Here is a 13,368-nt window from a genome sequence, read left to right on the forward strand (position 1 = left end):
TCTAAAAATTACATTATCTTTGCTTTTTATGATAATTTTCTACCGCGATATATACCGTTATCATGAAGGGATTCAATTTATACCGTGATATGAATTTGAGGYCATACCGCCCAGCCCTAAATCACAGTAATGACTCTCACTAATGTCTTTGCATTATACCACACATAAGCAACAATTGTAGACAGGGYTTTAATTCAAGGAAATATAAAGCAGAAATTTTGAGCTGTTTTGGCATAAAACAAAACAACAAGGCCAGGTAAACACTGACACATTATTTTCTGATATGACACATAAAGGCATCCTCCAACTCAGACCTTRGTTCAGCTACAACTAACTTTACGTGTGTATTTAAGGATTAATTTAAATGAAAACTTGTCTGTCATTGAGGCAGTTAGGGCACCTTTACAGCCCAACTCTACATTTTAAAGCAACTAAAACAAAGAAAATATATCCTCAAGGTTGCATGAAATGTTAAACAACAACAGAAACTCTCAGGAGGAAACTTCACAGCAGGTCTTGAATTTATATTAAACACAAGAACAATCAAGGACTTTTATAAAGACTGAAACCTTAAGTTTAATTTTAAGTTCGAGAATGAAAACAGTCCACCCATGTTGTAACTTATAACCAGAAAAGTCTATCTACACTTTCACTTAATATTTCCAAGATAAGAAAAACATTAACAGAAACTAACCAGCGCTGTGAGAGGTATGGGGAAAAAAACTGCAAAGCAAAAGAATAAGGTGAAAAAAGACAGCCTTGTGGGTTTAATTTAAAAACTAACTGAGGTTTAAATAGCCAATAGCAAATAAGACTACCAGTTTTTGCAACATAGGATTTTGCTAATGAAACAACTGGGTTTCTATGCAATCATGCTGAAGAGCAGGGCTTCCCTTTACAACATGGTAGATAGCAAATGACTGCTGGACATTCACAAAGCTTCTTATACTGATAAAATGCTCTACAAATTCAAGTGAGGTTTTCAATTATACAAAATCCATCAATCCTTGGAGCTATGAGTTTAAGGCACATAAAAGGGTAAAATGTTAAAAACACACTGATTCGAATCAGTTGTGTGGCCAAAGCTGAGTTATTTGGAGGACTGACAGTTCAGTTTTCAGCCTGCTAGATATTCAAGTGTCATTGAGCAAGACACCGAGTCAGAGAGAGTGTCAAGTGAGAACAAAAGGTATGGCAGATGTAGAGCTCAGTTATATAACAGAGTGTGAGTGAACGAACAAATGAGAAATGCATTTTGAAGAGCAGGATTGTATAAAATGATGCAGTTAAAAAAAGTGTTATTGAAGTGCTGAACATTGAGTTAGTCGGTGTATTAGCCCTGTCTGCTCATTTTAATAATTAAGGTGGTCTACAAMCTTTGTTCTCTGGACTGCAAACTGAAGTTGGCAACAGCCAATTTAACCTAAATATATACTGTGGTTCAAATCTTTAGAAGTGGGATTTTGTAAAAAAAAATGAATAAATAAATTAAATAAAAATAAATAAAAACAAAACAAAACATGGCTATGAATTCATCTAATTATTATCTAATATATACTGTGGTTCAAATCTTTAGAAGTGGGATTTTGTAAAAAAAAATGAATAAATAAATTAAATAAAAATAAATAAAAACAAAACAAAACATGGCTATGAATTCATCTAATTATTATCTCATATATTGTAAATGGCTTAACTTTGGAAAATATAGTTTATTTTTGACCAGACTGAAAAATGAATGGCTTAGCTCCAGGGGACCAAACAAAGAGGATTATTGCCACCTTATAAAAAATAAAATAAAAAGCATTTTACAGCAGTTCCTGTAAATGTTGTTTACTAAACCTTTACATTGCTGACAGTTTATCATTAAASTATTATTTTCACTGAACTAAATGGTTATTTTTAAAAATAGCAGCAGCTGGCTATAAGAGTTTTGGCAAAACATGTGCCAGTTCCTGTAGGAGTTTCATAATATATAGGCCAGAATAACCTTATAATGTGAAATAMACAGCAATGTAAATGTTTMYAAAATACTGTTCAAACAAGCTGCTATGAAATTAATTAAGCTTTTGTTCTTAAACCACAGCTGTTAGCTTGTTAGTCTGATCAGAATTCAACTTTAAACTGATGTCAATTAAAAACCAGTCTACAGCAGGTAAGATGTTAATTGTTTATACACAACACAAGCTAAGTTATCTCGTAGATTTTGAAGAGGCTCACACACGAAAAGTTTCTGAAAACATCTGAAGAAACTCAAGAGTTTGCTTCATTTAAATGACAAGAGAGTCTTTACAGTAACAACCGTAAACGCTAAAACACACACAAAGCCACGATCACACAAAATACCTGATGGGAGAGGTTTTTCTCTCAGCAAGCCAGAGATGGTTGCCATAGCAGCCGCTCCATTAAGTTGACTGTAGGAGTGCATTAATCTGACCCTGCAAGCTCCAGAACCAACATCATCTGAGCCCTGGACCAACAGGAAGTAGACATCACGCTCRCCTTTCACCTCGACATCAGGCACTGCAGGAAGAGGCAGTAAGGACAGGAATTACTGTATATACAYAATCTGCCAGTAGTAGAGAAGAAATTTATCATTTGATCAACTTTTTTCTTTTTTTTTTACATTTGATCATCTAAGCCTCAAAAATACTGAATCCTTCCAGTCTAGATTCATCAGACAAGCATATGTTGTAATATATTTAGTCAGCTAAACTTCAGGTTTTAATTCTCARCATATATTTTAATAATTTTGTTCAGCCGTTTCAAACAGCTAAATTTAGAAAATTACATGCTACGCCTCTGTTGCTGCCATTCACCTATTTCTTATAAATAAAAACTTGGGGAAAAAAAGTGTTACCGAGAACGGACTTTGGTCTCCTGGCTAAAGACTCTTTCCAGCGCTGGGAGCTCAGTTGGTTGGCTGAAGGTTGAGCAACAGGAGTGACTGTACAGGACAGGCTGAACAACGCTCCAACCTGAAGGTAGAAATACACCAAATAAACATACGGCCATCAAACAACGAACGTTTCCTGTCATCTTCATTTCTTAAAGATATTCTGATTTTGTAGGTGTGAAGCCAAGAAGTCCAGTGTGCAGTCTTGTGTTTTCTCAACATATATTTCACATATCTTCTAATCTCTCTTTCACGCTCTCTCATTACATTTCACTTGTTTCTTTCTCTTTCTTTTTCTCCTATTAAAAAAAAGCCACTGGTGATTAGGGGTGTAAGAAAAYATCGATACACTGAAATATCGCGATATTTCATTTYCCGATACTGTATCGATATTCTAAAGCCCTGTATCGATTTTTTTATTAAGGTTTAAAATGTCAACTTTCCTGCCARCTGTTCATTTTTATGTTGTAGTTCAGCCTCTGACCACTAGCTGGCAGCAGTGAGCCAGCCATTTGGCTCCTCTACCTCTTGAGGTAGAGGCCATTGTTAAGTTTTGGGTGACCATATTGTAAATTAATATTAAAAACTAAAAGCTGCAAAAAATATATGTTCAAACTATTTATTGTCTAATTTAGTCTAATAATTGAAAACATGGATGAAATAAGAAATATGAAACAAATAAAATAAAACACACACAAGGCAGAACACAGCTAAATGTATCAAAAGTATGTCTATGTAATAGAATTTTCTGAGACAATGAATTTTGGTTTTTCATTTTTCCCCCCAGTAAGAGGTTTTTATTTAATAGAATTTTTGGACAAAAAAATTGCGATATTGCTTATAGTATCGCAATATATTGGGATATATCGTATCGTGACCCCTCTGTCATGATATGTATCGTTTCGCCAAATTCTTGCCAATACACAGCCCTACTGATGATGAAGAAGCTAAGACACTAATATTCATATATTCAGTTCTGCTTTCTACTGAAGTGGCAAAAAAAAAATATTCTGAGAAATATTTCATTTATAACGATAACTAGAAAGAACACAAACATTGAGCCGTACTTTTCCTCGAAGTGACCTCAGCTGGTCCAAGAGAAGTTCCGCTTTCTTTGACTTCCCCGACAGGCCTCTTTTTGTTGGTCGTAAAGGAACAATTCAACAAGACTTCTACATTCTTCTTCTGCATTTTTTTACTGTCATTGTTTGAATCATCTGTGGTTGCTTTTTATCTTATTTAAAAAAACGGATCAGAACAAAATAATTTTTTGTAACCACATCTSAAAACCTTAAAAACTAAAATAAATATGAAGAATCTTTATTTCCATGACTATATAATAATGTAATAATGTAGCGGTCATAGTCCTAGTCTTTTAGAGCAATGATTCTGCACATGAAAAGCTTACATCATAATGTTTTGGAGTTCACACCGTTATGTTTGTACAAACACAAATGTGAGGATACAGTTCAAACTGAGTGTTGGACATCAGGAAGCTGGGCAGGTCTGACAGATCAACCAGCTGAACCAAATCCAGAACTGGTGCATAGTACTGGAAGACCTGCAAAACCAGGACAAACAGAGAGTGGGTCTGATGACCACAACAGACAGAACTAAAAGAAAAAAAGAAAAAGATTTGTGAAAATCAACAAAAATAAAAYAAACACATTTTCACACAGATGGAAGTGGTAATTGAGGTCTGTGGGGCAGCAGCTTCAGGATTTGAAAACCCTCCATCAGCAGAATGACAGAGCTTCATGGTGGTCTTTAGCAGAATAACCATATGTTTGTCAAAAAATGAACTCTAATTCTGATTATTTGATTTTTATATAAACACATTCTTCTACAAAACTCTCTACACAATTCTCTAAAGGAATAATCTCTGGACATACAAGTTGAGGCTTTAAAAAAACAAACAAACAAACACGAACAGACATTTACTAACACTGATCATGCTAACAGGCAGAAAGATGTATAAAATAATATTGATTTATATTTGAAGCTGATCATCAAATAGAAGCTGTATATAGAAAGTAACACGTGTATCACAACTTTTTACATTTTTCTGTGAGCTCCATGCTCACTGAGCACAAGTGACTGCCTTTGTACATGAATCTGTCATTTATCTTTTAAAAAAGTTTTATTTTCTGAACATTGTTTCAGTTTTGCTACATGTGTTTTCAAGTGAAAGTTATTCTCCAGTCATTTCATTATCACATCTCAGCAGGTGCTGAGATGTGATAGTCTGTTGTCGTCAGCGTAGTTTTTTTTTTATACCAAAACAATCATTGCCATCTGCTTCTCTGTACAAGAGTCTGATGAGATCACAGACACACACTCCCTGTCTCATTCTCCATGGACGAGCAAATGAGCCGAAATAAAACACACACCTGAGTAACAGAGCAGTCTTAACTCATTATAAAGCACATACACTTYGAACATAGACTAAATAAAAGCACATATATTACAGGTATAAAAAACATAAATGTCTTTCTGTATTATAATATTAATTGCTTGGATTCTTCTTTTTATGTGTTTAATGTCAGAAACTGTCTAAACTGTGTTTATTACTTTTCTAATACAACTMAAGTCTGCCCATGTGTTTATGTGCATCTCAAATCAGCCTGTAAATTCTTGTGGGAGCRCTCCTGTGAGCTTTTATTTTTATGCTTATTAATCTACATAAGAAAACCCATTACTGCACTATAGTAGGCTATATAATAAAAGTGTTGTCAAAAACATTGTCATACAAACAAATGAGCGCATTTAAAGAGAATGTTTTATAGGAAATAATACACGCCAACAATATAACAGCTGCATGTAACAACAGTAATTTTTTTTATAAATTAGCTCGTAAAAAAATAACACTCCACAGTTACAATTCATCTGAGCTGGTGGTTGTTGTAGCAGAAGAATTAAAAGTGAGCTGCAATTTCAAGAGTGGCAAAACAATTATATTGTCGCTTTCTGAAGAATGTTTCTCACTGTTTTCTTGGAACTACAATAAAAACACAACGTTACTCACAAGAGTTATACACAAGATTAAGATTAAAATAATTTAGCTTGGATGATGTGAGAACCTGACAGCTACCTTGGAAAATGTGCAGGTAATGTACTGTACAACTGGGCTGATGTGAAGGAGGCAAACATTAAATAATAAACAACTATGATGAGTATAAATGTGGATAATGTTTGACGTTTTATCTCCTTTTCTGCTTTTCTTTTTGTTACAAAACATGGAGGTAAAATTTGTCTTTATAAAAGCAAAAACATTCACTTTTTATTAGTAATCATTTAATAGCCAGACCCTCATCATTCCAGTTCAAGACAATCTGCAACGAGAATGCAGCAAACAGATCAGATTTTTATTTAGCATAATTAACCAGGTTCAGAACTAGATACATTTTTGGGTTCATGTGTAGAAAAAAAAACTTCAATTTCAATGCAAGTATTCATAAAACTAGTACTTTAATTTTGTAAATCAAGTAGTAGTTTGACAAATAACTATTTAAAAAATATATTTTGATGGAACTTTAGTCCGATCAAACTGCACTTTTTATTACCGTGGCTTCAAAATCGAGTTAAATCGAATAAATCGAGTTCATGTTTTGCTTTTAATAACAGCAATAAATTTAACAATTGACTAATAAAATGAAAAATAAGTTTTATAAATTGAATCCTTTTAACATTGTCTAGTTTTTCTAACTGCAGGGATCCTCAAAGAACATTTCCAAAGTCTTTTGAATAAAAAAAAAAGAAAAAAAGCACAGGTATTTTTGAGGTTTCAACATTTGAATGAATATAACTCAATAAATTTTCAAACATGAAAAATAAATTACAGTTTTTATTAATTCAGTCGATTTTGCCTGTATTATTACCGATCAGGCAGTTTTTAATGTTCAGGACAACAAAAAAGTCCATAAATTGGAATTTTTAAACATAACTCTCATCATGTGAATGTTCACCAGTCCAAATGAGATTACAGTAATAAAACTTTTAAAGCAGGACACTTATTTATATAATCATTACATTCAAATGATATATTTTTTTTAAAAATGCACACGTAGTCATTTGCACAGTACAAAATTACATTTTCTTTTTGCCAAACTGACAGATTTCTCCCCTAAAATGAATTCTCCATTCAAAGAGATTATACTTGAAAGATTTCAGCTTATTCACATTTGTTTTAACATTTTAGAATATACTGAAGTATGTTTGTACAGTTACGTCAAGTCTGGTTACAAATAAGCAAACAAGTATCCTGTACCTGTCTTGTAAAAATGTCATGAGTGTCAGGGAGAAAAACGKTCAGCACCTATTTGGTCAAATAAAACACATTTGGTTTGTTCCCGCTGATGGTCCCAGGTTTGATAAAAAGGCAATCAGGAAGTGGTCATTTTGACCTCATCTCCTTGTGGCTGTAAGTCATTAGAAGATGAACCTCCTTTTACTGAACAGCTGGGAGATTTGATGGGGACAACTAAGATTAAGGGAACAATTTTAACAGTAAATAAAAACCTAATCACCATCTACTCATCTCACTCCATCCATCAAAATGTTCCTTAGAGATTAGACATAAGCACATTAATACAAAGATACTTTATTGTAGTCTGTTTTTCTAGCTATGAAATTTAAAAACCCACAAAACTGCTCCATTTCTCAATCCAAGGCATTCACATTGACAATCCTTTGATTAAATGCACACCCTACAGCATTGTGGCAAAAGACTCTGTTTACTACTTGAGGCACAAATCTGTGTCGGGAAGAACAAAAAATAAAAAATAACAAATAATTCAGATGTTGGAACCACAAACTGAAACAAAACAGTGATTCACTCTGATTAAAACTTCATTATAAGAAGCACATTCTGAATTCGGTGTGATCCGCTCCTTTTAATTAGCTTTGATGCTGGACGACAAAAGGGGCAGCGATGCAGAAAGTTTGGGTTTTCAGAGACTTACCTCAGAGTTTAGTCTGTGATCTGTAGTGGTGTAAGGGGCTTGCAAGAGGCTTGACTCTGATGTCTGATGCACAGGAAAGCTCAGAGAAAAGCCATCAAAGCGGAGTTCTGATACATACTGATGCAAACACACACATGGAGAGGAAAAAAAAGTATATGATAAATTACTCAAGTTCTTTCTCTGCAGAATGGATAAACACAACTGTTTGGTTTCTTGTAGCGCGCTGCATTAAATAAAAACCCTAACATTTGTAAAATAATTCATATTGCCTCCTATCTTTCATGCCAGAAATTCAATCTAACATAATCTTATTATAAGAAATGATGACGTTCTAGCTCTTTTAGTCAAATCCTTTAAAYAACATTATGCAAACTCTTAATCCAGGGGTGTCCAATACTGGTCCTTGAGGGCCACCAACCTGCATGTTTTACTTGTTTCCCCGCTCCAACACACTTGATTCAGTGGTTGAATTATCTCTTCAAGTTCTACAGAAGCCTGTTAATCACCCATTTCTTCAAACCAGGTGTGTTGGAGCAGAGAAACCTCTAAAACATACAGGAGAGTTTGAATCTCCTTTGTTAATGTTAGTTGGCCACCTTGAACTGGATAGACTCCAAAAATTGTTTAGTTCTTCATCAAATCATTATTTTTGGGTAGTTTTATTTTAATCTGCCCACTGTTTCATGAAATACRTATGTAACCCATCACATTGAACAGAGGATCAAGTCCCTAAGTGTTCTGTGGAGAAATACAGTAGGTAGACGTTTGATTTAAACTTTTGCAATAATAGCATTTTGTCAAAATATAATGAATAGATGCCTCATCAATGTATCATTTGAATGAACCATCTGAAATATAAGAATTTTTTGAAGAACTTGTTGAGTAGTAGCAACAAAAAGCCTGACTTTGAGCAAAAACACCTTAATATTTTGATAATGGAACTGCTCAAGATATCCTTAAATAGCAGGAATTTGAAAATGTGCTGAGATTAGTTTGACGAAATTTGACTTAATTCTTGGTTTTATGTGATGGGCCACATATTTTGCCAACAAACACGCCAAGATGTGCAAAGAACATTATTGCCTGCCTAACAATATGTATGTTATGTAACTGACATGCATATTACAGCTACTGAAGGCATATGGCCATGAACACAACTATTACATGGCAGTGAAGTGATGCAAAGTTGTTTGAGATGAGTTTTTTACTCCTTAGGGAGTTCCTCTTTGTTCCACCCCTCCAGCTGGGAACCTTTTACCAACTGACAGCTGGAGCCGACGTACTTCTGAAGGCAGCAGCTCAGAAAAGGTCACTTTCACGAAGGAGACTTTGGATGCTTGCCTCAGCAYACTCGCATCAAAACAGACATGGCAGGCATGGCTGAAGAACCATTTTCTCCAGCACACAACACTATTACCAGCAGACAGGAGTTMGGATGTAGACTGATGAGCCATAACATTAAAAGATTGAGGAACTCTGGTAATGGTGCAACTCAAAGTTCTGATGGGAAAAACTGCATCTTGGTGGAGTTTAAGGTGTTCACTGCAACCAAACCATTAAGATACCATTTTTTTAAGAACTAAGCAAGCTCAAATCCAGAGAGATTGCACGCCCCAACCAACACGGCTAAAAGATTTAAAGCCAACACCCCTCTCATTCGGATAACAATTTCATTCTGATCAGGCTTAATCAGATCAGAATATTCCAATTAAGGGCCTTTATATGACAATTTTATTCTGATTGGCTGTTTATTTTGATTACTTGTGGACAAAGTCATTGTAGAGGTAAAAAAAATTAGTGAACAAACTGGCAAACTGCATTGTTTATAAATTGCCTCCAACATATCCTTGGCATATCTGCAATATAATTTATTTTCACCAACAATGCAAAACKAATTATCTAATGCTAATTATGTGTTTATCTACAAAGAAGATGTGAGGAAGACTGAAGGCACTGACTTATTGCTAGGTAACACTACATTGCACAGGATCTGCACTAATTAGCAGAGAACACCTGCGAGCTTCAAGCTAAAGTTCACCTTCTTAACAGAGTTAGGCCCAACACATTATGTTTCAGGCAATCTGTTCATTCTGTGTGTGTGACCTTGGCCACAAGCAAGTGGTGCATAGTTTGATTTGAARAAGTTTTGCTGGTATTAGAACTTTGTGGCATAATGTAATAGGTCTGTTGTTTAATCATTTGATTTATAATTGTAGATCATAGCTGTATTTAGTGTTTAGAGACTCAAGGTTGTAGAAACTTTGTTTTGTTTGAAGATTTTTAAACATTATGTGAAGGGATTTGTCAGCTGGTACTGATTCTGAAGAACTTTCATGGTATTCCATGAATAATAGTAGTGATAAACATCTGTGAATTATATTCTGTTTCTAATATAAACCTMTCTTCTGTGTCCTTAGAAGACACACAACATTTATGACCTATCTGCAAAACCTTCACCACAGAAGACAAACTGGTCTTTTCTCATCCACCAAAGCTGTTGAAAATCAAAAGAACCTAATCATGTAAAATCAATACTTAATAAAAACGTCTAGGCCAAAATTAACTGTAAACTATTTGGGCTGGAATGCAGCTTGAATTTATCAATGTAGCAGCGACAAACAATTTCTGCATTTCATGATTTTATCTGAAGAAGAGTAAACCATTTTCACACATCAAGGCAGAAAATCTTTGGAAAAAACAAACATTTTTAGTTGATAACATGGATTATCATGTAAAAAAAACACAAGGCTGTTTGAATCATTTGGATCTCTAGTGAGATGCRATCTTTTTTTTCCAATTTTTGTTATTTATATGTATTTAAAAGCAAAAAACTACAATTTGATTCATCCCTGGATATCACAGATTCAAAAACAAGCTGTTCAGTCTTTAAAATGACCAGAAACTTGGAATAAAAAAAACACAATCAGAGCCAAACTACAAAACACAACTAGCAAAACATGTAAGTATCAAAGTCTAAACTGGYCCAGAGACAAATAACTTGTTCGCCTGCAGGAGTTTATTCAGAAAAGAGTATGAACTGAGAACCAGAGAATAAGCAGCAAAATGTCATCTCACCTCTGTCTAATTGTAGCAAAGTATCAGTAATAGGAAATGTGTACAGTTCTGTGAATTTTTTTTATTTTATTTTTGCGATAGGAAGTTCAGCAAAGTTATCAAAATTCGTAAAAGTCTCTCTTTTCCCACACGATTTTGTAGTATCTGGTCACATAAATGTGTTTTCTTGTTAGGCACAGTAAATCAAAAACAACATATATTGTGATAGACACATGGTCAATATCAATAAAAAAATTAGTCCAATAAAATGTTGATAATTTCACTGAATCACACGGCATTCTGGGGGATGTAGGCACAGGAAAAGCTTTAGCTGCTCGACCTCTCACAGCCCAGATAAGCAAAGWTGGTGGCATCAACTCACTCACTCTTTGGAAGCTAGCAACAACCTGTTGAGCAACATGTAGCAGTTTTGTGTTTCACCACCTCATAACTGCTTCAAAATAAAAAAGAATGACGTGGAGTGAAAGGAGAAAATAAAGCAAGCACTTGAGAGGAAAACGTGGATAAAAGAGGAAAGGCCACGTCACCACTTAGGCAGGATTGATCAGTCTTTTGTCTCCTGGTCCTTATTTCAAATAGAAAAAAAACTAATCAATGGTCAATAATATCAACTACCGGTAATTTGAAATGATTGTATCCTGACACATTTTCAGCTATATCRCCCAGCCCTATTTTCTTGTGGTCATGACTACAAGACTCAGGATTAAAGTCTGGGCTCCGCACAGAACAAACAAAGTTGTTTTTTCATGAACCTAAATAAACTGCCTTTGTAATCTAGACTAATCTACAGAAACGTACACCAGAAGGAAGTTATACATATTCAGTAGCTCACAAAAGTGAGATACCTTTATGTACTRTATATTTTATTATATCTTTTCATGGGTCAACACTGACGATATGACACTGACACAATGTAAAGTAGTCAGTGTACAGCTTGTATATGTGTARGCCTCTGGCAACAAAACTGAGATATGTACTCACTTTTTGTGAGATACTGTGTAAATAAAACCATTAAACTGACACTTTTATGCAATTCTGTGGTAGCTTTCTGTCTTTAAAAAATTATCGTACCAGATTTTTTCTTCTATRCAACTTAAATAGAGCTGGTTTAAGCTCTACACACACTGAAGCCAGTTTGGTCAAAAAGAAGAATTTGTGTAAAGGGGAKGAGTTGGAGCAGGAGAGGGATTTATGAGTTACTTAGTAATAAAAAAGCCACAAATATGAAAACAAAAGCCTGAGTGCATTTTGGCACAAAGAGAAGGAGCTACAGTCTCTGCAAAGACACCACAGCAACTTTTTATTTCAGATTTTTTAATTCCCACATATTGTCTTTAWCTGGTATGTAACAACAGCACTGCTCCCTGAGTGCAGACAGAAACTGCTCTGAGACATTTTCTGCACAAGAACCTCAACGTGGTGAAACAGTCAACTGCAACTAACTTCTAATGGAGCCATTCTCATGGATTAATCATGGCAAACTGGGCAGGACCAGACCAGACCGAGTCAGAGTCTGCCATGGTAATGCTGACAGCACAAAGATATTTCCCATGACCCTTCAATGACCTGAAGCAATTCCTCCAGATTCATTCAGCAGCAGAGACAGACTCTCCCCTCATGGAGACAAAAATTCACTCCATGAGTAAATGTGTGGACATTCATCTTATTCCTCTGACTACGCCCTTTTAAAGTTTCAAATTCATTTCTCACCTCAAATTCTTAAAGAGATGATGTTACTTTTGTACTGCCTTCACATCACAGAACAATGTGCTTTAATAAATGAGTAAATATTGGCTTTAAAATGTTCCTAACATTACAGGTAGAGTTGGCCAGATCATTTTCAGGCCGCGGTACAACCTTTAGAAAATACCGCAGTATTACAGGAGGGTATGGTCYGTGGCTTGCTGAATAATTAAAGAAACGGCTCCTTGTGAGGATTTACATCCATATATGTCCTGATGCATCTCAGTAATCCAGGTAGAAATAAATCAAAAAGAAAAAATAAGTAGGTCCTCTGGATGGGTTCTTCTTCACCTGAAACTCATCAGACTGAAGAAGTCTCTTGGAGGAGAGACRAAACGTTTCACTAAAGAAGACATCCAAACTAATAAGTCAGGTGATGGGACACATGACCAATGAACAATAGAGCTAATCAAGCCTATTGTTAGGCGATGGCCCTCTTTTGCATGTGATTAAATAGAGCTAATAAAGCCTATTGTTAGGCGATGGCCCTCTTTTGCATGTGACTAACCTCTTTGTCCATCATGTGGAGGCAGTGCTTTTAAGGCTGAGTTCACCTGAAACTCATCAGACTGAAGAAGTCTCTTGGAGGAGAGATGAAGCGTTTCACTAAACAAGAACCCATCCAGAGGACCTACCGTATTTTTCGGACTATAAGCCGCACTTTTTTCCTGAACTTTGAACCATGCGGCTTATACA

The 13,368-nt window shown here is 35.1% G+C and overlaps 1 protein-coding gene across 3 annotated transcripts in view; it reads right to left on the bottom strand.

Annotated features, from left to right (window-relative positions):
- mtbp (MDM2 binding protein) overlaps window positions 1-13,368 on the bottom strand; it is a 36,935-nt gene that overhangs the window by 16,351 nt on the left and 7,216 nt on the right. For 2 of the 3 annotated variants that reach the window (XM_014017795.1, XM_014017794.1), the window contains exons 8-12: window positions 7,855-7,971; window positions 4,360-4,454; window positions 3,961-4,027; window positions 2,858-2,975; window positions 2,344-2,520 (exon numbers count right to left, since the gene is read on the bottom strand). In XM_014017795.1, the coding sequence (XP_013873249.1) occupies window positions 2,344-2,520; window positions 2,858-2,975; window positions 3,961-4,027; window positions 4,360-4,454; window positions 7,855-7,971 (574 nt within the window). The remainder of the gene's footprint in view (window positions 1-2,343; window positions 2,521-2,857; window positions 2,976-3,960; window positions 4,028-4,359; window positions 4,455-7,854; window positions 7,972-13,368) is intronic. The other variant, XM_014017796.1, reaches the window with a different exon arrangement.

Source organism: Austrofundulus limnaeus, unplaced genomic scaffold (assembly GCF_001266775.1).
Source record: "Austrofundulus limnaeus strain Quisiro unplaced genomic scaffold, Austrofundulus_limnaeus-1.0 Scaffold177, whole genome shotgun sequence".
Classification (NCBI taxonomy): Eukaryota; Metazoa; Chordata; class Actinopteri; order Cyprinodontiformes; family Rivulidae; genus Austrofundulus; species Austrofundulus limnaeus.